Below are 26,068 nucleotides of genomic sequence, written 5' to 3'. Positions count from 1 at the left end.
AAACCTTATTACAGTTCTACTCTGTAACACATGGGGCCACCATGAGTTGGAATCCACTTGACAGCAACTAACAACAACAGTAATAATAACGAATACTTTCAAGGTCCTTTCCCTGTGCCAGGCCCTGTTCTAAGCACGTTACACACAGTAACTCATTTAGGACATAGAATGTGCATGGCTGGAGGTGCAGGAGGCAGCGGGGTAGGGGCTGACTCCAGGTCTGACTGAGGCCTGGGAGTGCCCAGCCTGAAATCAGGAGGGCTGGTAGTGGTGGTGGTGGGGTGCTATGTTCTGTTGCTGGGAGCTGGGGCTTGAAGGGAGGCCAGATATCCTAGCGAGCCAAGCAGGGGGAGCAGTGGAGCGTTCACTCAATGAGTATTTAATGCGCTCCTCCTCCTTGTTGGGCAATGGGGGCTTAAAGTGTAACACACTCACTGCCTCCATGGAGTAGTATTTAATATGCAAATGCCATTGTGAATCTCGAAGGGGAAGAACGAGTCTGCATGGCAAACATTTAACGTGAGCATCCTGGGTGCCAGGCTCTGTACTAAGCTTCTTACAGTCATTGTCTCCTTTAAGCCTTGTGATAAACATTCCGTTTCACAGACGGGGAAACTGTGGCACGGATTTTTTTTTTTTAAGTAACCTGTGAAACATTACACCGTCAGCACCACAGGTTGCTGTCCAGTCAATTCTGACTCGTGATGACCCCATGCGTGTTAGAGTGGAACAGCACTCCATGGCGTTTTAATAGCTGTGACCTTTTGGAAGTAGATCACCAGGACTTTTTTTCTGAGGCACCTCTGGGTGGATTGGAACCTTCAACCTTTTGGCTAGCGAAAGCATGTTAACTGTTTGCATCACTCAGGGTTTCCAAATGTTATACAAGTCGTCAGGTTTTGCAGCTAGATGGATCTGACTCCCAAGCATCCGCCCTTGCTGTATGCATAAATAGCCTGGAGAAGGGCTGAAATAATGGTTAAAGGGGCGTTGGAAGCCACTGGGCCTCACTCTGAATCTCAGCTCTGTGCTTTGCTGTTCCTTTGACCTTTGGCAAGTTACTTACCCTCTCTGAGTTCTTTTTTTCCATTTTAAGACGGAGATAAACAACACCTGCATAACAACATATAGGAAAAACTTCGCACACAAAGAAATGATAGTTACTTACTATGTAAAAGATCTGCTGCCCAATTTCTGAGCTGCCCCTGACCTATGGGGGAAAAGCTCCCTGTTGGACTGGTTTTGGGAGTCACCCCCTTGGGCCTCCTTGGCTTCCACTTCCAAGGGTCCAGCGACTTTCGGGCTAAGATCAGATGTCAGTCTTTATGCCCAGCAAGGCTCTTAGCTCTGCAGGCTGAGGAGGAGAGGCAGCAGGGAGGATAAGGATGCAGGGTGACCAGTGGGCTAGAGAGGAGTACACTCACTGTTTCTCCTTGGCTGCAGGGAGTGCCTGGAAACAACGGTTTGCCAGGACAGCCTGGGCTGACTGCAGAATTGGTAGGTACAGGCCAGGCCTCAAGGTCCGTCCCCCTCCCTGCCCTTCCCAGGGCTGCGCTTGCCTTGTGGATCCTTTAGCTACAGTGGAGGTCCCTGTCTGTCTCCTGAGGCTGAGAGAAGCCAGGATGGCAGGACGCTTCCCAAGCCTCTCCCTGATCCCATAGGTCTCCCTTCTCCTCTTCCACTCAACTGCCTGAGCCCAGATGTCTGTCTCTTTCAGGGATCCTTGCCAATAGAACAGCAACTCCTTAAGGTAAGAGGGTAAGAGAGAAGGGAGTGGAACTGGGAGGGGTAGTCTCCTAAGGGATTCTCATAGTAAGGGCTCAGCTCTGTGGCACCTACAGAGACAGCTTGTAAGCCTCTACCTAAGAGGACCTAGCACGGTGCCTGGCCCGTAACAGACCCTCACTTGATGATATCTGCTGAGTGAATGTCTGAACAATCCTGTGAAGTTACCCATGTGGTAGATGCTGTTGGCAAAATCCAACCCTGAAAATGGCCCACAGCAGCTGGGTGTGAGGCCCGAACAGGGTCAGGCCAGAAGTGAGGCCCAGTACAACCCTATCAGGCCAGGCAGGCTCAGCAGCTTCCAAAGCAGAGGGGCGAGGTGCATCACCCCCAGGGTAGTGGGGCAGGGACTGTGAAGGTCATGTTCAATGATGAGACTGGGTGGGGGTCTGGAAGAAGGCTCCAGCCCATCTCTGATAAGTCCAGAAAGAATTCAAGGAGAGATGGGATTTGAGAAGCAATTTTAGTGGTATGAAAGAGCAGACTTGGGGCCTGGTGGAAGAGTTGGCCTGTGTCAGGGCCTACAGGCAGCATCAGGGCCAGGTGAGAGGGCCATGGCCTAGTCTGGCCTCCTAAGCTAGGCAGGGATTTCCTTGGGGACCTTCCCTGACCAAGGACCATGTAGTCCTTCCCCACTCATTCACCTCTGGAGACGAGAGCATAGTCACCTCCCAAGCCACCTCTAAATACCCTTGTGTCCCTGGACTCTTCTCTCTTGCAGCCCTGCATCCTCAGGGTCCCTCCCATGTCATAGTTCCCAGAGCCCCCCTGTGCTGACCACCCTCTTCTGGCACTGGCTAGTCAGTACTGTGGACATCCCACTATCCCACTGGGTGCTAGTCAGGGCAGATTATGGGGACTGCCTGCCCTGGCCCTGCTCTGGACAGCAGGTGTTTCCAGATGCAGCCTGAGGTCGGGTTAACCTCCTGGCAGCGGTTACATGATGGGTCATAGTGGGCCATGGCAACAAAATCCAGCTCTCCTCCCCTAGGCTCTGCCAGTCTGGGCTCTCCCCAGCCCTGGCCCTGGGCAGGTGATTGTTTGACTCCAGCTGCAGAATTGACAATTCTCCCTGAGGCAGTTCATCTGTTGGCTTCTAAATCAAGCGCTTAGCAGAAGGCCCCAAACAGTGAGTGTGGTCTGGAGAAGAGGTCTGATGGCGCCCAAGCGGGTGCTGACCAGGAGCTGCAGCCAGCGTTTGAGTTTACATTCATAGCCCAGAAGGAAGCCTGGGTTCCTGGAGAGAGTGTGAGCTTTGGCCTCACACAGACCAGGACCCAATCCAGGCTGCCACTTACCCTTGACAAGTCACAGCATCTCTTTGAATGTCGACTTTCTCATCTCCAGAACCTTTATAGGATTGCCTGCCTCACTGTGTTGTCAGGATTTAATGTGATAATTTTCAAGGGCCTATTTCAGTGCCTGGCACATGGGTGCCAAGTAAATGACAGCCATTATCATTGGACTTTGCAGTGAACAGTGAGGGTTAGAGCAGTGGTTCCCGCCATGGGTCCATGGACACCCTGCCTATCTATGGATAGACTCCAGACTCCCTGAGTCCTCTGAAATTGTAGGCCAATGTTTACTAGTTGGTTTTATTTTTTCGGGAAGAGGACCCATCATTTCCATCAAACTCGGAGGGATCTGTGACCCAAAGAAGCTTGAAGCCCGGAGAATAAGTCCTGGCTCAACTGACCAGGGAGGCTTGAGCAGCTGGGCTCTACCCTGGGGAACGGAGAGCAGGCCCCATCCTAGGGAGTGTCTGCAAAGTGCTTGGCTCCTCCTGCAGCGGTTTCCTTTGTCCCTTGGGCAGAGAAACTGACATTTGGAGCCAACCTTTCCAGCCCAACTCCTCGTTGCTTGTCCTCGCAGTGGGTGCAGGTTGCAGGAACAGCCAGGACAGATGGTCCCTCTGCAGGCCCCTCCACCTCCTCCCACACGCCTGTCTGGGAAAGTGGCTTTGGCTTGGCCCTACCCAAGCTTCTTCTTGGAGAAAACTCAAAGCCAGTTGTTGGGGTTGGGTCCCCTGAGGATGGAGTAGGGCTGCTGCAGGCCTGGGCTGAGTGGCAGAGTGCGGTGGGGAGTGGACTGCCAGACAGGGTGCTCCCGGTTCTGGGGTCTGAATAGGGTCCCCCATCCAACCCACCCTAGCCTTCTCTGACCCATGCCCCACGGCCCTCCTGTTTCTTCCATCAGAGCATCTGCGGGGAGTGTGCCCAGGGGCAGACGGCCCGCCCTGCATCCATCCTGGAGGAAGGAGAGAAGGGAGACCAGGGCATCCCTGGCGTGCCAGGCCTCGACAACTGCGCCCGGGTAGGGGCCTGGGCTGGGGGCAGCCTTTTTGCAGAGAGAGGTCCCTGGCTGCCTTCCCCTAACAGAGTGTCCCTCACTGTCCTCCACAGTGCTTCATCGAGCGGGAGCGCCCACGAGCCGAGGAGGCCCGGGTGAGTAGGCCCCTTGCCCTATCCTTGCTCCTGCCCTGCACCCCATGTAGAGGGGGCCCTCCTGCTCACTCTCACCATCTCCATCCCCACTCCAGGGGGACCACAATGAAGGAGACCCAGACTGTGGTGGGAGCCCTGGCCTACCTGGTGCTCCGGGACTGCCAGGCCAGAGAGGAGAAGAGGTAAGACCCTCTCCAGACAGGAAGGACCCCGAGGGGCTGGTGCCTCCACTTACGTAGCCCTCAGTTACCTGAAAGCCACTTCATTCCTGCCGGACCTCAACTCGGTCCCTGCGGTGGCTCCCATCTGTCTTGGAAGTGCTTGAGTGGCCACCAAGGCTGTACCACTCACTCTGACCCCATCTGCTGTGCTGGCCTCCTTGCTGTTCTTCCTCCCCATGGCCTAGCTGCTTCCTCTGCCTGGGATACTCTTCTCGTGGCTCATTCTTTCCTTCTTCAGCTCTTTGCTCAAATGTCACCTTCTCAGGGAGGCCTTCCCTGCCCATCCTTTTTAAAATTGGACCCTCCACAACTACCCCCGGGCTCCCAGTTCCCCTTCCTTCATCACACTCATCGCCATCTGATATACTGTGTATTGACTCCATTCTTGGAACATTCTGCAGGTATCTATTGAGCACCAACTATGTGTCAGCCCTTGTTCTGTTTGTTACTGTCCACCTCTCCCTCTAGAATGTAAGCCCTGTGGGGAATGGATTCTTATCTGTTTTTTTTATAGCTGTGTCCCCAGCACCTAGACCAGCACCTGCATAACAGTTACTCAATGAGCGTTTGTTGAATGAATGGAATGAAAGGCCATTTTAACACTATGGTCCTGCTTTGACATCAGCTGCCTTCTGCTGACTCTAGTTTTGGGGATCAGGGAGAATGAGCCTCTTCATCCCATTTCCCTTGGCTTCCTTTGCAGGGTCCACCTGGCATGAGGGGCTCCCCAGGTCTTCCAGGCCCTATTGTAAGTATCTGTGGTTCCCTGGCCTGCTTGTGAAGCTTTCAAAGGGGTCATAACAGCAGACACCATTTTCCTGCCTTGTTCCCAGGAAGCTGGGCAGGTCAGAAGGAGGGAACTTCCTTCCTTCCACCACGAATCATCTGGAATCGGTCTGCTCTGCCCTGCTGCCCAGCAGTAGTCCTGCTTAGGGGAAGCCCTCAGAGGCAGATCTTTGCTTCCTCTCTGCCCCACAACCTGCTGTGTTTTGCACAGTAGGCTCAGGCTGCCCTGGGCAGGAGGGCCTAGGCGTCTGGCTCATGGTCTTGGCAGCCAGGGAGGCATGTGGCAGCCTCGCCAGATCTCTTCATGCCCCCCATGACACAGTCCCTACAGGGGCCAGGGGCTGAGACGAACCTGCTGTCCATTGCTCTGGAGGGCTAGTTCTAGGAGAAGTCTACAAAGGCCAGACCAGGAGCATCAGGCCAGGGGCATCTGCCCTGGAGTGTACTGTGGTGCTGATATGGCAGGAAAATGGACACGACTTGGAAAGATTGGAAGAGCTGAAAATGCCTTCTTTGTAGGGAAATGGCTGGTGCGAGCCGTCTTAGAGCCATTTTTATGGCGGTCAGGTGACAGGCATGATGGACAAGACAGAAAGAAATGGGCTTCCACTCCAGCAAGGGTGTTCCACTAGCCAGGGGGGAAGGACTGACCGACTCTAAACGTGTTTCCCATCTCGGCTGACCTCTGAGCCATTCTTCCTGGAGCCAAGCGGAGGAGCAGAGGTCTTCTGGGCCAAGCCTTCAACGAGTCTCTTTTCCAGCGGGGTTGAAAATAATCCCACGACCTCCTCTCCCCTTGACCTCCAGACCCAGACCACCCAGGTTGCTGTGCTTGAGAGATGTGACCTGCCTGTTTCTCCCACCAGGGCCCCCCAGGTTTTCCTGGTGCTGTTGGCTCCCCCGGATTGCCTGTAAGAACATAGCGCTCCTTCCCTTCCCACGCCGGCCAGGTCTCTGTGGCTTCTGCGTGTCTCCCTTCCTGTTGTGGCCTCACCTCCCTCCTCCATGTGTCCCGTTGTCCCCCTTCAGGCATGGTAGCTAACGACACAGGCTCCCTGAGGTCCCAGCAGCTTGGACATTCTCCCAGTCTCCGACTTCTCTCCATTTTCTCCTCTCTCTCTTCTCCTGCTTTCTTCCTCTCATCTTCTCTCTTTTATCCCCTTCAGTTTCCCTTTTCGTCCCCAATCCACAATCTCACATCATTCCCCCTAAATCCCCCTGAGCTGCTTTACTTTCTTATTTTAAGCTGGTGCCTCTCGGGGCCCTTTTATTCCTCCCCTTCTCACTTTTGCCTCTTGCTTTTCCTACCTTTGATGTTGACTGAAGATTTGCTGAACGTAGTTCTTGGGGCCCTGCCAGGCACCTGGCCCAGAGCCTGGCAGAGATGCCAAAGCTTTAGGGCTTCACATTGCAGGCTGGCACAGGTTCGGTGCCCTGCTGCTTGACAGGGCTGGCCAGAGACACCCCGGGGACTTAAAGGCAGCCATGCCTATACCTTTCCCATCATCCTAGAGGAAACTCTCAGCTTCCTCCTCTTCTCCTTTTCCTTGGCTCCAGTCCCAGTCTGCTCCAAAGCTGGGGATGTGATATCAGCCAGTGGGGTTTCTGGGTGTTGTGTGGCCCTGCCCCTCTGTGCCCGGCGCCTTGGCCTGCTCCTTCTGCCAGGTGTCGTTAATTGCTCTGCCTTGTCATCGTCACAGGTGTGTTTAAATCACCCCCATCCTCATTGTTGCTTCCCCCTGGGTCATGGAAACTAACCTCCTGTTCGTCAGGTTGTGTGTTCCGGGGGCCTGGCTCCTCTCCTCCCAGGCCTGGTGATGGAGGCTTAGGGAGCAGGGCCCCTCCTTGTCACAGCTCCATCTGTCCCCACGTCCTCATCTCTGGCGGGACCTTGTCTGTTTTCTGCTTGCTTGGGTGAAGGGGCCATCTGTCCGTCTAGCCATCTGTCTTGTGTTGTGGAAAGGTGTGGGCGCCGTCTCCTGAGGGCAGGCGGGAGAAGGGGTAGACATAGTACTCTAACGGCGCGGTGAAATGGTGAGGCCGGGCAAGGGGTAGGTGGTAGCCCTGGCTCTGACGGAGACTGAGATCCCCTCCACCCTACAAAGTGACAGGGACTGCTTCGGAGGGAGCCTTCCATGTCTCTCCCTTCATCCCTAAAAGAAGATGAATTTTGGTTTTGGGGTGGCTTGGACAGGTAAGTGTTGGGTATCTGGTGATACATTTTGTTGAGGAACATCACCCTGGGGGCACCTGTCCTGACATTTGCCCCTTAGGAGAGCACACATCTGTCACCCTCTTAAAGATGCACCCCAGACAGTTACCACTGAAGGGCATGCCAATGACAGTCACCTGCCTGAGAGGTACCCTCTGAGACTCACCTACCTGAGGAGCAGATATCATCTGGGGAGTATGCTCCTGAGAGACATTCATGTATGGAGACTTACACCTCGGCAGTCACCCTTCTGGGACACACCCCTTACAGTCACCTTACTAGGGACTCTGTGGGGCACCAGCAACTGACATTTTTCCTAGAGTGGAAACAGAGGGCTGCAGAGCAGGGGGAAGGAGTCCGGGGCTGGGTGGGGACTACCCTCCTTGCAGTTTTTCATGATTTTTCTCTCCAAGGGTCTTCAAGGTGAGCGAGGCCTCAGGGGCCTGACAGGAGACAAGGGTGAACCGGTAAGAAGAGGCCTGTGGGGATCAAGATAGAAGAAGAGCCCTGGGAGACAGGCATTGGGCCGTGGGGGCGGCCACTGAGTGACAGATGGGAGGGACTCCTTCTACAGACACTGTGCCCCTCACCTCTGCTTCTCTCAGGGTCAGAGGAGGCTGATCTCCCTGTTTCCGATTCCCTGTCCCCCGTCCTCCACCAGCATACCTGGGGCTGTTCTCCCGCCTTCTTCCTGCAGTGATCAATTGCCCCTCCCACGTCCTCCTCCCTGGTCCTCATCCATACTCCCCGGCCTTCTCCTCTACTCAGCTCCCAGGGTCCCAGTCAGGCTGGCACTTACCACCCAGCCCCAGGCCTGCTGGTGGTGGTCATGGCTGAGGAACGTGGGGCATGGGGAAATGGACCAACACAGTGGCTGTACTGGGGTGGGTGGTCACCTGCTGGGTGGCAGGTCCTGATTTTCTGGCTCTGGCATCCTGTTCCCCAAGGAGGTGGGAACACACCTGTTGGGGGCGGAGGGAGGGCTGGTCCATTATGTTGATTTTTCTTTGCAGGGTCCTCCAGGGCAGCCTGGTTACCCAGGAGCCATGGGCCCCCCTGGACTGCCTGTGAGTAAGGGGATCCAATCCTGGCCCTGGGGTATCAGAGCCTTGGAGTGGTGATCAGGATAGGACCAGGCTTGGGCATTTATTAGCAGGCACCCTCCAAGCCCACCTCCCTCCTTTCCAAGCATTTCCAAGCATTTTTGCCTCTGCCTTGGCCACCCATCCTGTGACATGTGGGCCCCCTTGGTAGCGTGACCTGGCCCCATCACTCAAGGGGGGCCTATTCCAGCTGCTGCACATTGAGGGCCAGACTCTCAGAGCACCCTGAGAGACCCCAGATACGTCAAGAACCGAAGTCTGCCTTCCCACGGGGGGTTGGGAAGGTAGGGGAGACAATGTGGAGGTGCCACCCCAGGCAGGAGCCCGCTGGGTGGGGGTTTTCTCGCTGTCCACTAAAGCACGGTGGCGGCAGGTGGGACCACGGCGGTGCCCTCAGAGCAGCCCACCTTGCTCCTCCCTAGCCACTTCCTCGGTGGCATCTGCCTCTAAGTGCTAGTCTGGGTGCCATCTGCAGTCTCCACCCCTCACATTAGCGCCAAGAAGTGCAGGCCACAGGGCTAATTCTGCTCTCTCTCTCTGCTTGCTTGTCAGGGCATCAAGGGAGAGCGGGGCTACACCGGGCCGGCGGGAGAGAAGGGAGAATCGGTGAGTTGCAGCTCAGTGCGGGGGTGGCAGAAAAGGCTTCAAAGGGAGCCGTTCCCCTCCCTGCTGCCTCCACCACCAGACTGGAGATTTTCCTAGCAGCCTGTGAAGGAGGAGACCATGACCCCTGCTTCCCCTGCTCCCTGAGTTGCTCCAGCTGTGTCTCAAGCAGTCAGTGTAGGCTGGTTGCTGCGGAGGTGGAAGCTGTGTGGAGAATCCCAGCAGGTTTCATGGAGACAGGCTAGCTGGGGCTGCCAAAGGGAAGAGGGGCTGGGAGTCAGCTGGCAGAGAACCTTCTCCCCTGCAAAGGCAAGCTGGCCAGCAGGCCTGCAAGAGATCCAGGGCTCCTCTACAGCCTCCACTCCTGGGCAGGTCACTTTATTGGTAGTGTGTTTCAGGCTCCATGCTGAGTGCGGCAGCTGGGTTGTTATCAGATGAGGACAGCAAGGCTTATGAAGTGATATGACTCACCCAAGGTCCCACAGCTACTTAGTAGTGGAGCCTGGACTTGAACCCAACCCCGTCTGATGACAAACTTGGATTTGTCTGAGGTGACAAATCTCAGACCTGGGATCAGCCAGGTTGGGACCAGTCTCACCTTTCAGTGAGGCAGCGGTGGCATTCAGCAAACCCTGTCATGTATTTATTCAATAACAAATGTTTCTCATGGGCCTGCTGGATGCTGGGCTCTGTTCTGGAAGCACTGTGGTGAACAACACAGGCAAGCCTCTGCCCTCAAGGAGCTCACATCCCAGGGGGAAGGCAGGTGGCGGATGGATAAACAAGTACATGTTCATTATGAGGGAGAAGTCCAGGGAAGGACGGAGAGTGGGTAAGGGTCTGGGGCTGTGGGCAGGGTGCTGTTTAGATGGAGGGTCAGGAAGGCCTATCTGAGGAGATGGAGTTTGAGCTGAGTACTGACTGGAGTGAGGGAGGGAACCCCATGGTTGTGTGTCCTGGGGAATTCCAGAGGGAGAGACCATGGACCGGGGCCCCTCAGGACTACCCCATGCGAAGGCTCCAAGGTGTGGACGTGCAGAGCAAGTTCAGGGATCAGTACAGTCTGAGCAGATCAAGGCAGAAGATAAGAAAGGGAGGGGGACAGGAAACAGGAAAGGGGAGTTGGAGGCAGATGGCAGAACTCAGCATTGGTGGAGAGTCTGCCCCTCATTTCAGTTAATGGAGGAAGCCCTAGAAGGTTTCTGAGCAAAACAGTGATAAAATCAGAACTGTGCTGAGGAAGAGAAGATGGCAGCTGTTTGCTGGCTGGATTGGAGTGAGCTAGGAGTGGTGGAACTCCTGAGGAGATTGGTTCACCAGCTTAGGCAAGAGAGGCGAGGCCTGCACAGACCAGGGCAGGGATCCCGCCAACTTAGAGGGGCCTCTGCCACATTCCCTGCCTCCACTCTGTGCCCTGCTCCTCCATCCCCCCTTGTCCCACTCCCCCGAGCCAAAGTGACTAATTCTCTCCTATGTGTCCCAAGGGCCCCCCAGGATCTGAAGGCATTCCAGGTTCCCAAGGCCCAGTGGTGAGTGAGGGAGGGGGCAGGGAGTTGTGGACACGGGGACTCCCGGTCCTGCCCCAGAGTCTGAGAGAAGGAAGATTTGAGTTCTAGCTGCATTGTTCTTTGTGGGTGACAGGGTCCCCGAGGAGAGAGAGGACCCCAAGGCAAATCGGGAGAGAAGGGCGACCAGGTGAGTGGGTGACTGAAACTGGCTGTCCTGCCTGCACTAGATGGCTTGGAGAGCCAGGGAAGGGGTTGGGTCCTCTGCCCTGGTGACACCCTACTGTGGAGGGGTGACCAGCTCAAGCCTCTCCATCCCCACCCATCCTGGAGTTGTAACCTCCCATTATATGCCCAGAGCCTCACCTGCCATCCATCTTGGGCAGAGAGGAGGGCTGGGCTACCTCCCTGCCCAGGCCCTTGGGACTTGGGGCTGCCTCACTCACTCTTTCCACCTGGGCAGCCAGGCAGGAGAGAGGGGGCGGCATAGCAAACTGTCCCTTGCTTCTTCCCACAGGGATTTCAAGGCCAGCCAGGCTTTCCAGGCCTGCCGGTGAGTGGAGACACAAAGCCTGCCCTGTCTGATGCGGTCCTAACCAGGCCAGGCTGGGCAAGGATGGGCCTGGGATGGGGAAGGAAGAAACAGGGAGGATGGCCTGGGTGGCCAGGCCTGATTCCAGGAGCCAGGACCTAGAGAACAGGGACTCCTGGATGGGCCCCAACCCAGCTGGGCAGGGAGCCAGATCCCACCTCCTTGGTGGTGTTTCTAAGAAGTTCCAATATATATTATATTAGCAACAGCGTAACGCAAACAGGGGAGTCCCTGGGTGGCACAAATGGTTAACCTTTCGACCACTAGCCGAAAGGTTGGCAGTTCGAACACACCCAGAGGCACCTCGGAAGTCAGTCCTGGAAATCTGCTTCTGAGAGGCCATAGCTTTGAAAACTCTATGGAGCAGTTCTACTCTGTACACATGGATCACTGTGAGTCTGAATTGACTCCACGGCAACTAAGAACAGCACCAACAGGAGGAAGAAAGAAGGGAGAACTGCCCTCTCCAGGCCCACTTTCATTCCTGCCTGTTCCTTTGTTGATATAGGGTCCTCCTGGATCCCCAGGCAAAGCTGGAGCACCAGGTCCACCTGGCCCCCAAGCCGAGAAGGTGAGCAGAAGTCTGAGCTGGCCAAAGTGCAGTCATCTGAGCCCTTTAGCCCTGCCCCACCCCTAGCTGCAGGCCTTTGGGGAATTTGAAGACTGGCTCTAGGGAAAGAGACCTTCAGGATGGGGCCACTGCAGGGCAGCAGCAGGGGCTGGGCAGACCAGCGGGCTTCCAGGGGTGGGAGCTGGGCCCAGGATACCTGCCAGCCTCTGTGCAGCCAAGGTCCCAGTCTACTGGGGGATGGGGAGGGGGAAGGCAGAAAGGGCAGGTGGGCAAGAGGCAGAGGGGTGTAGTGAGAGGTGGACGACTAGAATGCAGTGAGGACAGGTCAGCTTGGGCCAGCTTCACCTCCTCAAGGGGAAGGGCAAGGAGTTGAAAGAAAGAGGAAGCCCATGGAGATTGGGAGCCCCCTACACCCCACCGCAGCAAATACTCTGAGTGTTTGCCTTCTGGGTCTAACAACGGTGGAGGAAGCCAGCTTGGAAGGGGAGTGGGCCTCCCAGGTGGCCATGCTCAGGGGTCCCCAAGGACCCAGAGAGGGCAGGGGGTGGCCTGTGCTCTGGTGACAAGGATGGGAAGGAGCAGCAGTCTGAGGAGCCCCAGACTGGTTGCACCTCGGTCTTGCTTGATGCACTTTGGAGACAGAGTTCTGCCTTGCTTTGGGACTGACACCCCATCTCAGCCCAACCTCTGGCTTCCCACATGTTATGGGGGGAGGGGTAAGAGGCTCCCAAGATTGACCTCTGACCATGGCCCAGAGGGAGAGGCAGTAGGCCTGGAGCCTCACGAGGGGTTGGGGGAGAGGGGGAACCTCTTTCCTCTAAAACACACACTGCACAGTGCTTCAGGGCTGGAAGGTACTAGGTAGAAGGACCTCCCTGTTCTAACTTCTCTTTGTACAGGTGAGGAAACCGAGGCCCAGGGAGGCCAGGGACAGCCCATAGTGCACATCCAGTTAATGGCAGAGCTGAGACTTTCCTCCCAGTCCAGGAGAGTCTTGGGGACCCTCACTGCCTCCCCAGAGCCAGGGCCATAGTAGGGGCAGTTGTGGATGTCAGCTCCTTCCCTTCTCTATGGCAGACCTGGGTGGAACCCACTGGGCCCCAGAGAGCCAGCGGGTTCAGTGCCCCACAGCTGCCTGCTCTCCTTAGGCTGGTCATTGCGGAGAATCTCAAACATCTGGCCAGTGGTTCTCAGCCCCAGCTCCCAGTGGGGGCTGACTTTTGCTGGGGCTCTGCTGTCCCCTCCCGGTGGCTGGTGGCATTGCAATGCCCCCGCCCTGCGTTCTTTTTCTCCTTTGCTGGGTCTCTGCTCTCTTCTCTTCCCCCCAACCACCCCATAGCCACTGCTCCAGGGAAGCCACCCTCTCCCCACTGGCCTCTTTGCCTCCCCCTCCCTTTTCTAGTGAACAATCTAATTCACACGTCTGCTCTCATCACTCCTCTGCTTTGAATCTTCAATGGGTCCCCAGTCCCAATAGCCATGACTTTCAGACTTTATTTTGTAGTCCGGAGCCCCATCTTCACGTGAAAGCCCAATCTGTAAAACAGATATAAGTGGAGCTACTCTGGCTAAAGCAAGGGTAGGGGACCTGGAACCCTACCTTCTGGTCCCTCACTTTGTATCCCCAGTCCTCAAGGCTCCTCAGGAACTCCCAGGGCACTGAGAAGTACAGTTTTCAAACCACTATTGTGCTTAATAAAGTTTAGCACGGCGTTCAGAGCTCCCCCCAATCAGGCTAACTCCTCCAGCCTCCTCTCCCACCTCACCCTCTTACACAGGCTCCCCCGGGCCTCCTGGCTAGGCCAGGCATGTTATCACTTCCAAACCTTTATTTTTCTCTGTGGTTCCCTCTGATATGCCCTTTTCTCCTTCACCTGCCCAAATCTGAGACATTCTTCAGAGTCTAGCATCTGGCGACAATTCTGTGACACTCCCTAACCTAGCCACTTATTCAACATAGACTGTTACATTGCCCTTGATTGTGGTGGACCTGGGACTCTCACTGGACTTTGAACTCCTGGAGAACACCTCCCCCTTTATTCCTCTTGGGGACATCAGAGCTCACATAGTGCTTGGCACGTTACTGGGACCAGTGTGGGCTGAATGTGTTTTCAGTTCAGTACATATTACTGAGCACCCTGAGCCAGTGCCTGGGTTGGTTCTGAAGAAGCTGCTGAGCTGAATAGGCTCTGTCCGTTCCCCACAGAGAAGCCACGAAGGGAGATCCTTTGCAGATGAAGATAGATCCTTTGGGAGGGTGTGTGGAATCTACCTAGTTAGGCCAGGAGAAAAGTGGGGTTAGAAGCCAGATGTCCTGACTTCCAGTAGTCACCAGACTTCCTCCCTCTGGCTAAGAGCCTAGTCCCCAGGAGGGGCAAGGCCCTGCTGACTGTGTTGGGGGGCTGGTTTTCAGGGCAGTGAAGGGATTCCAGGCTCATCAGGTATACCTGGTTCCCCTGGCCCACCAGGACCTCCTGGAATTCAGGTGAGTGTGGGCCCTTTTAGCCTGGCAGGCGTATGGTATATGTGTGTGTGCATTTGGTAAGGGAGGGAGTTGAATGAGAGGTGAAGAGAGCTGAGGGGCTGGGTCAGGCCTCCCACTTCCTAGGGCTCCAACAGGCGTGCAGAAATTCTTTTTCCTGCTTCCAGGGCCCTGCCGGCTTAGATGGTCTGGATGGGAAGGACGGCAAGCCTGGTGTGAGGGTGAGACGACGGTTGGGGAGGGCAGACACCCTATTCCTTCTCCTTCCTTCTCCAGGAGCAAAGTCAAGGGAACCCTGATGAAGGGAACTCAAGTGTCCCCCTCACCTTTGCCAGGGGGTGCCCACATCTTCCCTTCATGTGACTCCCACCACACCCTACCTCCCTGCTGGCACTAGATCCACTTGGTTTCTCAGTTCTCCTGGTAGCCTTAACCTGGTTGGATATGCTGAGCATCATCAAAGGCAGGACTATGAAGGAAATAAATTTATATCCAGAAATGTAGACAGCCAAAGAAACTAGGCTGGATGTCAGAAAGAATCAGGCTGCAGGTATGGAAGGACTTGAGGCAAGCCCTGGCTCATGGGGTCTGGTCTTGCTGTAGAATCTGAAAGGCATGGGGCCATGGTAAAGGATAGAACATTAAGTTCAACCCCTTTTTGTACCCAAAAGAAGAAAAACTAAGGCCCAGCACAGGGCCAAGATTTACCCAGCATCCACAGCCACTCTTGGACTCTTCCCTCAGCCCCACATGACATTCCCTCCAACCCAGGGTACCTGGGGGAGGAGGGTTGAAAAAAGGGGGAGACAGTAGTGAATGAGTTGGGTACAAGCTGGATAAGACTCTTGCCTCAATGCCTGGTCTCTTTTCCTAGGGGGACCCTGGTCCTGCTGGACCCCCTGGACTCATGGGACCTCCGGTAAGTTGAGCTGCAGGAAAGAACTGGGAGCTCCATGGTCCCAAAGGCTGAGAAGTTGCAGGGTCTGCCTGAGTGGGTGGGTAGCTCAAATCCAGGTCCTCCATGGATATCATGTTATGACTTTGGTTTACTGAGGATGGAGGAGTGGGGAGAGGCCTCTAGTTAAGATGAGGGGCAGACAAGCATGACAGTTCCCTGCTTTTTCTTCCAGGGCTTCAAAGGGAAAACGGGACATCCTGGCCTCCCAGGACCTAAGGTAAGGGCCTGGTGGCTTTTACCAGGTAGGTTCTCTCTGCTTTCTGCGAGGCTTGACCCCAGACAGACTTAGCAGCCTAGCCTGGGTAGAGGTGCCACCAGACCCTTGACTGAGATGCCAACCCAGCATCCAAGCCTCCTGAGGCCACCGGTTCCTGGCATATTGGGTCAGGGCTTTTCCATTTGCTAGCCTGAGAACATAAAAGGGCCTCTGGCCAGAGCCAAGGCAGATGGCAGGGTCCATCCAATATTGGGTCACCTTGGGGTAGAGGGCACCAAGTGGAGGTCTGAGAGCTCTAGCTGCCCTTCTATCTTCTAGGGTGACTGTGGCAAACCGGGTCCCCCTGGCAGCAGTGGCCGGCCTGGAGCAGAGGTAAGGGCCTTTTCTCCTCAACCTTCTGGGAATGTTTCACCCAGCACAGCACATCTTGAATCTTCTTCCTGTTCTTAAGGGTGACCCTCCCTAGAGGCTGTTGGGTCACCAACCTAGAAAAGCAGGGCCATCCTCATGGGGCAAGGCCAGCCCCTCAAACCCTGGGAGGCTGGGGTCTGGAGGCCGGGGCCTGGCATGGCTTCTCTGGCTATCGGAGTTCCCACCTGCTCTGCTCATCCCTCTCCTGCGTGATGGTTATCTGTGCACAAGTAAGTCTGTTTCTGTGTTATTCCTTTCTTTGTCTGGCTCTTGCAGGGTGAGCCGGGTGCCATGGGACCTCAGGGAAGACCTGGTTCCCCAGGCCATCTTGTGAGTTAAACTGTTTTAAATTGTTTTAGTCTCTAAGAGTTAGGATCCTGCTGGGGTGGGGTGGTGGGGGGCAAGCTGGTGAAAGAACCAACCCCAGGAGCAGTGCAAGGGACTCCAGGCTCACCAATCCAGTGGCTTTTCCCCTTTTTCGTATTGTTTGCACACATTAGAGTTCCCTTACCCGACAAGGGGCATTTGGTTGGTTACTCACGTTATTTCTTGAGCACCTGTTCTATAGGAGGCACAATTCCAAGCACTGGGGCCACAGCATGAACAAGGAAGACAAGGTCCCCGGACCTCACAGAGCTTTTGTGTAGGCACAGCAAACCAATAAATTAATGCAAAAACATCAGGCAATGATGTGACTCTACAGGGAGGGACTGGGAGGCAACTTTAGAGAAACCTTTACTGGAGAAGTGACATTTGATCTGAGGCAAGACAAGAAGGAGCCAGCTATTGAGCAGCCTGGAGGGAGGGTGTTACATGTGGAAGAGCAGCTCATACAGAGAGCCTAGGGCAGGGAGGAGCTTGGTGTGCTTGAGGAACCCCAAGAAGACCAGTGTGGCTGGAGGGTAGTGCCAGAGGCCAGGAGTGGGATGGGGCGAGGTGAGCTTAGAGAGAAGGACATGGACATGATGGGGATTGTGGGGAGAGCCCCTGGGGCATGGTCAATAGTTTGGGAGAGGTCACGCAACTGGCAGCAGGGATATGAAGTAGGAGGCTTTTGCCACAGTGGATGGCTGGTTGTAGTGGACAGAGGAGCAGTGGACGGGTTCGGGATGTATTTAGAGGTAGAGGACTGCTAATGACCTGGATGGGGTGGAGGGAAGTGGTAAAACGAGAGAACTCGTGTGTTTGGCTTGGGCAACTGGCTGAGTGGGTGGTGTCATTTACCGAGATAGGGTGACTTGGAGAGGACATTTATTAAGGAATAAAGAGTTTCCTGTCTACTTTGCTCATCAGTAACATAGGTGACTGCCTATCGACGCCTATGATAAGTATGACCACACCGAGCTGAATAACACCCGGGAATCTTATTCCAGCCCCATGTGGCTGGCTCTACCATTTCCAGGAGGCTTTTTGAAATGTTGAAAGTAGTTCATGATCAAAAAAGTAATTCTCAGGGCCCTGTCACTATTTTTACAGATCTCAAAGGGTCCAGGGGTCCTGAATTGGTAACCCCAGACCTAGCCTCAGGCTACAGATGACAAAAGGGAATGATGTGTCCAGGGCCACACACTCTGAATTGTGTCCTCATTGGAGGCTCATGGGGGGCTGGGGCAGAGAGGGCGCAGGGTTCCCCCCCTCTCTTCTGGCAGTCCCAGTGCTGAATTTTCCACCCCAGGAGACTTGAGAGGAGTAGAACAGAGTTCCTGGCCCCCAGAACTTTCATTCTGGGAGTATGGAGGGCAGTGGTCTGAGACAGGGATGAATGCCCTGAGGTTCAGAGAAGGTGGTCACCTCTGACCAGGGACGGGACGTGTGAGCTGTGCCTCAAAGACAAGAATGTGGACCATGGCGGGGGCGGGGGGGTTGGTATTTCAGACACAGCCCCAGTCCAGGCACGGCAGGAGCAGTCCTGCGTGTTTTTTACAAACCCCAAGGAGTCCCATTGCTCTCAAGTGCAAGGGGAACAGTAGGAGACCAGCAGAAAGGGCCTGGTGCTAGGCTATAGAGTTGATCTGTGGGGACACTGGGGTTGGTGCTGAGCCCCTGCCCCTTACTCTGCTGCTACTCAGACCCAGCTCCTGGTCTTCACTCCTCCCACAGAGCAGGAAAGAAGTGGGGCTACCTTTAGGAAGTGGGAGCCTTCAGAAGACACTAGGCCTACCTAGTTAACTCCCTCTGGCCTTTGCCCCCTGCACTTGGCCTCTGCTTGTGTCTCCCAGATCACCCCTTCAGCAGGTCCCTGGAGGTAGGAGGAGTGAGGGTCCTATGTGCTCAGGGCCTCGCAGCCCTGGGCTCTTGGAACGAATCTTCTGGGAGCAGTTCAAAGGCAGGACCAGGAAAGAAGGAAGGGCTAAGGGAAGGGAATGGAGCTGCTGATGTTTAGGGCTTGTTCCTGCTGTCAGCTACTCTCTGCCTCCCTGGGGGCTTTATTCCTGGAGCCTCTTTCTATCCTATTGACTCATCTCTCTTTAGGGGCCACCAGGGCCTCCAGGCCAGCCAGGGCCAGCTGGGATCTCAGCAATGGTGAGTGCCTCCTCTTGTCCCTCTGTCCCAGTTTTGTCCTGCTCTGCTGTGGGATCCTTTCACAAGAGGCAGGAGGAAGTGAGAACAGTGTCCCATCCTCCTCCTCCCTTGGCTTCAGCCTCTTCTGATTCCAAAAATCTCCCTAACCGGGATGTGGTGAAGACCTTCAGAGAGGGCTGGAGGCCACGTGAGGGCCCTGCCGCAAGTTCAGACAGCACCACTTCCTGCTATGGGGCCTGGGAGGTGGGGGACATGGTCCCTGGCACACGATGCCCTTGGCTGTGTGGGGGCCTACCCTTCCACTTTCCTTCCCTTTCACCATCCATCTTCCTGTTCTCTAGGGCCTGAAAGGAGACAGAGGAGCCACTGGAGAAAGAGGTCTTGCAGGCATTCCAGGCCCGCCTGGCCCACCTGGACACCCTGGCCCCCAGGTAAGATCCCACATCCTATGGCACAGCCCCACGGGGAAAGAGCCAGTTGGCTTTGCCAGTTGCGTTCAGCACTGCAGATCTGGGCTCTCCACGAAGGAAGAGGCAGTCAGGGGCCAACAGCATGGCCAGAAGGCAGGATGGAACGTGTGGCTGAGGACCACATCCTACTGGGAAGAAAAGGCAAGCCCTTATGGGCCAACTGCACACAAGATCACGGCCTCTAAGATGGACCAACACCAGACTTCTGCCGATCCCTCACTGGACAGAGGAGACTTGGGCCCTGTTCAGCCCCCGCCCCTTCCCCAGGGGAGCTTGTTGGTAACCACAGACAACCTTTGTAAATGTCAGGAACCAGAAACCTGCTGCTGTAGCTTTCTCAGCTTCCCAGAAACCACTCCTCGCCCTCAGCTACTGTTTTATCTTAAGAGCTATGGTATATTGGTCACTGAGCATGTGCTGGACCTAACTGAGCCAAGTGCTCAGCATGCATTGTGTCATTTAATTTGTACCACAACTCTATTTAGTAGGTCTCAGTGTCCCCATTTTGCAAATGAGGAAACTGAGGCTCAGCAAGATTAAATAGGTTGCTCAGAGTCACATAGCTAGTGAGTGGAAGAGCTCTGACTAGATCCCCAGTCCACCTGATTCCAGAACTTGTATCCTTAGCCACTCTGCAATACTATCTCTTTTGAAAGTTCCTGACAGGTGAGCTACATTAAGTGGACCTGATAGCTAGTCTCAGGGCCGGAAGTCTCTTGGGAGAGCTGATGCAGGGTCCCAGGTCTCCTAGCCCCCAGCTCAGGGTGCTTTCAGCAAAGTAGACTAGCTTTTGGGAGCGGTAACAATGACTGAGGTCCCTGCCCGGCCCTGAGCTGGTGGCCTGAATGGGGTAAATGGCTCCTGCTGGTGCAGAGATGATCGCTCAGCCCTTCTGCCCAGAGTCCCAGTCTTGCCATTCCTACTCACTGTGATTCCTGCCAAGGTCCCTGGGCAGATCCTATACTCCCCTTCCCTCCATGCTGGCAGGCTCAGGAGCCCCCAGTGCCCCAGGATGACTTTACTGTTCCATGCAATCAGAATCCTCTTTCCCAGCACCCTCCCAGAAGGGGCAGCCTCTCCTGTCCTGGGGAAGGAAGCAGGCTCAGGTCACCCTGGCTGATCTCCGGGACCTCACAGGAGGACAGAGACATCCTGTTTACAGTTCATGCGTTCACACAGCAAGCACAACATACGCAGGGCCAGGAAGTGTGCGAGGTGCCCAGGTCTCAAGCAAAGAGCCAGGCAGTCACAGTCTGCTCCTCCCTCATAGAGCTCACAGTCAGGGTGGCCGGGAGCTATCCACTGGGGCTCTGGCACCAGGCTGGGGTATGAGATGGGCCTAGAGCTGGGGGCTAAGTTTCCGCAGCCTGTGCCACAGCCTGTGTCAGAAGGTGAGGACTGGAGGATGGTGGGTTCTTGTGGGGCAGGAGGCTGGGCATGCCCAGTGAGCAAGGTGAGGCATGTGACCCAAGGTGGGCTGGAGTGTATCACATCTCCCATTCTCTCCACTCCCCAGGGTGAACCTGGTGCAGATGGTGAAGCTGGCAAAGAGGTACTGTTGTGCTGGGCTTCTCCTTTTCTCTTGGGGGTGCTGCTTCTTGCTCCCCACCTTTCCCTGACCCCTCTTTATCCATTCAGCATGCACAGACTGTCTCTGGACAGATACACAGCAAACTGGAAACCCTTGTTGCTCTTGGGGAAAGGCATTGAGGACTAGGGGGCAACGATGGGAATAAGATTTGTTTTTCAGTTTGTTTTTTACCATTTACCTGGTCAAAAGAAACTATAATAATGACAAGCTCTAAACATTTCCTGGGTACCAGCTCTTACCAGGACCCCAAATATGTCACAGATCAGCCCTCTCGTTCTGACTTCTTTTCACCTCCCTTCATCTGTGACAAGGGATGCAGCTAACATGATCAAACAAGGCCATGTCCCAGGGGACATCATTCTCCCTTGCAGGCTGTCAAGCCCTCTGTTGGAGGGAGGCTATTGTCATTTCTCACAGTCATAGCCCAGCTGGATACAGCCTGGGGGCCTGAGGCTGTGAAGGTGGTCCTTCCACTGTACCTGCCTATCCAGGATAGCTCAGGGATGCTGTCTGTACTTGACCTTGACCTTTGACTTCTGCTTTCTTCTAGGGACCCCCTGGAAAACAGGGACTCTATGGACCTCCAGGTCCAAAGGTGAGTGGGCATTGCCTGGGTTTGAGAGAGCTCTGACTTTAGACCTGGAGAAGAGACACAGGAAGGCCAGCGGGCAGGACTTAGAGCAGCCTTGTCTCTGAAAACTTCTCACATGAGGCTCTTCCAGGGTTCTTAGTTCTGGTTGGGGAATGGAAATCTCTAGGTCATTCACTCATTGCTTAATTGATTGAGTCATTAATTCATTCATCCCAAGAGCATCCACTTGATTTTGTTGCATTTCAGACCCTCTGTCCTGGTCTTGGGTAAACAGATAGAGGCCCCGGACCAATAGGTGCTCACTATTGTCCAGTCCCAGTTACACTAGAGTCTGTCAAGTTTGACAGAAGAGGGCCAGTCAGCACTGTGGGATCAGAGGGGAGGAGTACCCAGCCCAGTCTGGGGAATCAGGGGAGGCTGCCTAAGAATAGGACCATTGCAGCTGAGTAGGAGGCGTACCGTGCTAGGCAAGTGGGGGTAGACATCCCAAGCAAGAGAACCGCTTGTATGAAGGCAGTGAGGACTGAGACATCATGGCCAAGTCAGAGAATTATAACCAGTGAGGTATGGATGGAGGCTTAAGGACAGGGGATGAGGCTAGAGAAGGAATGATCAGGGCCACATCGGGAATGGTCTTAAATGTTTGACCAGGGAATTAGGCCTTTATCCTGAGGGCAGTTGGGAGCCATCAGAATTCCTAAGCAGGGAGTAACACCATGAGAACTGTTTTCTACAAGGACTGCCCTGGGGCGGTGTAGAGAGTGAATGGCAGGAGGGAAGTGAGGCAGGGTGGCCCATCAGGATGCTGTGATTCAGTCAGAGGGAAACGCTGTGGAATGACAGATTGCTGAGACATCGTAGGGAGATTGACAGTACTTGGTGATGCTGGACTGTGACTTCTTGTCCTTGTAGGGTGATCCGGGGCCTTCAGGACAGAAGGGCCAGGCAGGAGAGAAGGGGAGAGCTGGAATGCCTGGAGGACCTGGCAAGAGTGGCTCCATGGGGCCTGTTGGGCCACCAGGTCCTGCTGGAGAAAGAGGCCATCCTGGATCTCCGGGGCCTGCAGGGAGCCCTGGATTGCCTGGTGTGCCCGGCTCCATGGTAAGGGGGAAGGCTGGCGGCCATGGGCACTGTCCACAGCCAGGCCTGTGGGGTGGAGCATGGGTCATTTCAGAAGCTCCTGTTGACATTTTGCAGGAAAGAGCATGATCCCCATAATGGTGGTTCTTAACTGTGTGTGAGAGAGTAGTGGGGTAGGGAGGAGGGAGGTGAGACCCCCCTTCCCAGAAAGATGCACTTACATACAAAATCTTTAGTACCGTTTCAGCAGGGCCCCCAGGAGGCCCCTCCCCATCTTTATTTCCATGGAAGTCTTTTCCCAGGTGGAAAGCCCCAGGCTTGGAAATATGATTGAGACAGGTTTTCTTCTCTTTCCTCAGGGAGACATGGTGAATTATGATGAAATCAAGAGGTTCATCAGACAAGAGATCATTAAAATGTTTGATGGTAATTGGCAGCTGGCTGGGTGGCAGAGGATGTCGCTTGCCCTTCCCAGCTGCTTCTCCCCCCTGTCCTGGCCTTCTTTTCCTTAAAGCTCAATGCCCACCCCCAACAACACTTAGAGCCCGGGGGTTGGCAGGCATACATGCAATTACACTTCAGACCTTCCTTTCACCTGCTCCATTCAGAGATAAAATGATTCCCTCCTGCCCTCCCTAAGGCCCCACTCGAGCAGAGGAGACAGGTAAATCGCTATCACGCGGGGCAGTATGAAGTGGGCCCTAAATAGAGGGATGAGCAGCAGCTGCAGGATGGTTGGTGGCTTTTTAAAGCTTCTTTCCTGTGTAAGACTGTTCTGTGCATTTGTTGAGCTCACCTTGATGTGCTGGGGTTTGGGGATGCTGTACTGGGATACAAGCACCCTGTCCTGAGGGGGCTCGACATCAAGCTTGGGAAGCACCTTGAACGCCAGGCAAGGATTCTGGACTTTATCCTGAAGCCGGTGGTGAACCAATAAAGGGTGTTTGAGAAGAGAGATGGCATAATCAGACCTGTGCTCCAAAAAGATCACCATCAGAAGTAGTGTAGAGGCGAGGACACGGGAGACCATTGAGGAGATGGGCTCCCATAGTCCTTGCCCTGACTTTCCTCTAAAGAAAGGCGGCTTTGGGCTCCATGCTGGTGGCCGGTCTGCAGCATCTTCAGTCATTCTGGGTCTCTCGGGACACCCCGTGACCTGTCCTTGCCTTTTCTTACAGAGAGGATGGCTTACTATACCTCCAGGATGCAGTTCCCCATAGAGATGGCAGCAGCTCCAGGACGACCAGGGCCCCCAGGGAAGGACGGTTCCCCAGGTCGGCCGGGAGCTCCAGGATCGCCTGGGCTCCCTGGTCAGATTGGCAGAGAAGGACGGCAGGGCTTGCCAGGAATGAGAGGTACCTCTGCCCTCTGGCTCCCTGAGGGGCCCACGTAGCTCTTTGGGACAGGCGTGAGCATTACCTGAGGTCTGTTGTGACTATAGCATTTGTGTGTGTGTGTGTTTCAAATAATCCAAGTGGGTGTGTCATTTTTCTGCCCAGGAATAAAATTTATTTTACTTATCTTGTCCCAGGATTACCCGGTACCAAAGGTGAAAAGGGAGACATTGGTGTTGGCATCGCAGGAGAAAGTGGTCTCCCCGGCCCCCCGGGTAAGAAAAGCCAACATTTGAGGCAACAAATCCAGAGCAGCAGAGACCCCCTGTCTTTGTGGTCTGTCTAGAATCCCAAATAACTACAGGCCAATCAACAACATTTATGGTAATACTGCTGTGTGCAAGACACTGCTAGGACCTGTGGGAGAAAGAAAAAAGGGGAAGGTCCAGCCCCTGTCCTCTAGTCTTAAGCTGTGCTAGCATGACACAGTGGAAGAGAGCTAGGCAAGATGTGGGCCAGGGAATGCATGTTCAAGTCCTGCTCGGACTCTTCCTGGCTGTGTAACCTTGAGGAGGTCACTGAACCCCTCAGAGTAGCTCTCTAAGATGCATGCTTGGTTGTATAACCTAAAAGATGATGCCCACGCCCAATGACCCGGCTCTGAGACCCAGCTTCACCATGTACCAGATGTGTGACCTTTCTGAGCCTTTGTCCTCATCTACAGAATGAGATGATAGTTCCTTTCTCAGGGAATTGTTGTGATGATTAAGTGAAAGATGCATAAAAAAGCACTTATCCCAGTGTCTGGCATATAGACGCTATCAATAATACTAGCTATTGAATTGGGCAATCTTCTGCAAAAGACTTCTTTAAAGTGTTAAAAAGCAAAGATGTCACCTTGAGGACTAGGGTACACCTGATCCAAGCCATGGCATTTTCAGTCGCCTCATGTTCACGTAAAAGCTGGATAATGAACTAAGAAGACCAAAGAAGAATTGATGCCTTTGAATTATGGTGTTGGCGAAGAGTATTGAATATACTATGGACTGCCAGAAGAACAAACAAATCTGTCTTGGAAGAAGTACAGCCAGAATGCTCCTTAGAAGCAAGGATGGTGACACTTCGTCTCACATACTTTGGACATATTATAAAGAGGGACCAGTCTCTAGAGAAGGACATCATGCTTGGTAAAGTAGAGGGTCGGTGAAGAAAAGACCCTTAACAAGATGGATTGACATAGTGGCTGCAACAGTGAGCTGAAACAGAACAATGATTGTGAGGATGGCACAGGACCAGCCAGTGCTTTGGGCACCTAACAACAACAACAGTAGCATTGTTGCTATTGTTGAATTAATGTGAGATTAATGTCAGATTAGGTTTTCATGAAACTATGTTATAACCTGAGAAGTATTCATCAAATGTAAGGCAGTATGTATTATGACCATTATTTCTTCTGATTTGTGTCTCCTGTTTTTCCTTCTCTGGCTCTTCCCTCCCTAGGTCCTCAAGGTCCTCCAGGGTATGGCAAGATGGGCCCAACCGGACCGATGGGCCAGCAAGGCATCCCTGGCATCCCTGGGCCCCCAGGTCCCATGGGCCAGCCGGGTAAGACTGGCCACTGTAACCCCTCCGACTGCTTTGGGGCTATGCCAATGGAGCAGCAGTACCCACCCATGAAAAACATGAAGGGGCCTTTTGGCTGAAATCACCATTGACTGTTAGATGAAGGACTCCGTTGAAAACACATGCCAAAGCTTCCAGGACTCTGTGATGAGTTGTGAATGTTTTTATTTTTTAATTGCCATTAATATTTTTTTTAACAATAAAGAACTAAAAACTATCTGCAGTCCCACTTCCAGTGGGGTTTCTCTGGTGCGGCAGCTGCATCTCCCTGTCTTCCTTCTCCTTTTGACATTTGGTCCCAGGGTCAGCAAGGGCATTTCCCTCATTGTCTGTGGTCAGCCAGTGAAGCTGTGGGATGCTGCTCAGCTCTTTTCTCCAGATGGTTCTGAGTCACCCTTTGGTCCTCGGGACCTGGTGTCCTGTCCTTCACAGCACACTTCTCTCAAGTTAGAGAGGGGGCATCACTCAGCCTGCCCCTAGTCCCCTGCAAGTGAGCCAAAGGGAAGTTTGAGGACTCCAGTTCCCGCTCAGAAAGGCCCCTCCCTATTTGCTGCCCTAAAGAAGCAGGTGTTTGGTCCCCTACCCACACCCTGCCGACCCTCTTCACTTCTTACACGTGTGACCCAAAACCAAACCAGGTTGCGGCTTAGGAGATTCCACCCAGTGCTGAGTTGTGTTCCTCTGCCTGGAAGCACCTCCAAGCACACAGTCTTTTCTCGATGCTCCAGTAATTCTTCGATTAGAGAGGCTGTGCAAATGGGGAAAGATAGGCTCCAGCGCTGGCTGAGGTAATCAGGGAATGCTTCTCCGGGAAATGAGATGGAACCTCTTGTACCTGTACCAATCCATGGCCCTGTTGTCAGCTCTCCAGCGGAGCTTCAGGCAATGGCTTTCTACACTGCAGATGGCACCTTTTGTTATTTGTTGTTATTCTAGCTTGGGAAGTGCTTTTCTTGTAGATCTTA

General features: G+C 54.2%; 1 protein-coding gene across 9 annotated transcripts in view; it reads left to right on the top strand.

Moving 5' to 3' along the window:
- Nucleotides 1–25,360, top strand: part of COL16A1 (collagen type XVI alpha 1 chain) — a 55,702-nt gene extending 30,342 nt beyond the window's left edge. For 8 of the 9 annotated variants that reach the window (XM_064281624.1, XM_064281626.1, XM_064281622.1 and 5 more), the window contains 29 exons: nt 1,444–1,497; nt 1,718–1,750; nt 3,982–4,098; nt 4,188–4,229; nt 4,325–4,411; nt 5,154–5,198; nt 6,103–6,147; nt 7,862–7,915; nt 8,462–8,515; nt 9,104–9,157; nt 10,639–10,683; nt 10,796–10,849; nt 11,177–11,212; nt 11,760–11,822; nt 14,236–14,307; nt 14,472–14,525; nt 15,179–15,223; nt 15,435–15,479; nt 15,798–15,851; nt 16,167–16,220; nt 18,363–18,413; nt 18,755–18,844; nt 20,400–20,435; nt 21,025–21,069; nt 21,979–22,167; nt 22,506–22,572; nt 23,325–23,501; nt 23,678–23,755; nt 24,981–25,360. In XM_064281624.1, coding sequence (XP_064137694.1) covers nt 1,444–1,497; nt 1,718–1,750; nt 3,982–4,098; nt 4,188–4,229; nt 4,325–4,411; nt 5,154–5,198; nt 6,103–6,147; nt 7,862–7,915; nt 8,462–8,515; nt 9,104–9,157; nt 10,639–10,683; nt 10,796–10,849; nt 11,177–11,212; nt 11,760–11,822; nt 14,236–14,307; nt 14,472–14,525; nt 15,179–15,223; nt 15,435–15,479; nt 15,798–15,851; nt 16,167–16,220; nt 18,363–18,413; nt 18,755–18,844; nt 20,400–20,435; nt 21,025–21,069; nt 21,979–22,167; nt 22,506–22,572; nt 23,325–23,501; nt 23,678–23,755; nt 24,981–25,183 — 2,043 coding nt within the window. In that variant the 3' untranslated portion in view covers nt 25,184–25,360. The remainder of the gene's footprint in view (nt 1–1,443; nt 1,498–1,717; nt 1,751–3,981; nt 4,099–4,187; nt 4,230–4,324; nt 4,412–5,153; nt 5,199–6,102; nt 6,148–7,861; nt 7,916–8,461; nt 8,516–9,103; nt 9,158–10,638; nt 10,684–10,795; nt 10,850–11,176; nt 11,213–11,759; nt 11,823–14,235; nt 14,308–14,471; nt 14,526–15,178; nt 15,224–15,434; nt 15,480–15,797; nt 15,852–16,166; nt 16,221–18,362; nt 18,414–18,754; nt 18,845–20,399; nt 20,436–21,024; nt 21,070–21,978; nt 22,168–22,505; nt 22,573–23,324; nt 23,502–23,677; nt 23,756–24,980) is intronic. The other variant, XM_064281620.1, reaches the window with a different exon arrangement.
- Nucleotides 25,361–26,068: the final 708 nt, after the last annotated feature.

This window comes from Loxodonta africana, chromosome 3 (genome assembly GCF_030014295.1).
Source record: "Loxodonta africana isolate mLoxAfr1 chromosome 3, mLoxAfr1.hap2, whole genome shotgun sequence".
Classification (NCBI taxonomy): Eukaryota; Metazoa; Chordata; class Mammalia; order Proboscidea; family Elephantidae; genus Loxodonta; species Loxodonta africana.
This window is presented reverse-complemented; position numbering and strand designations above follow the sequence as displayed.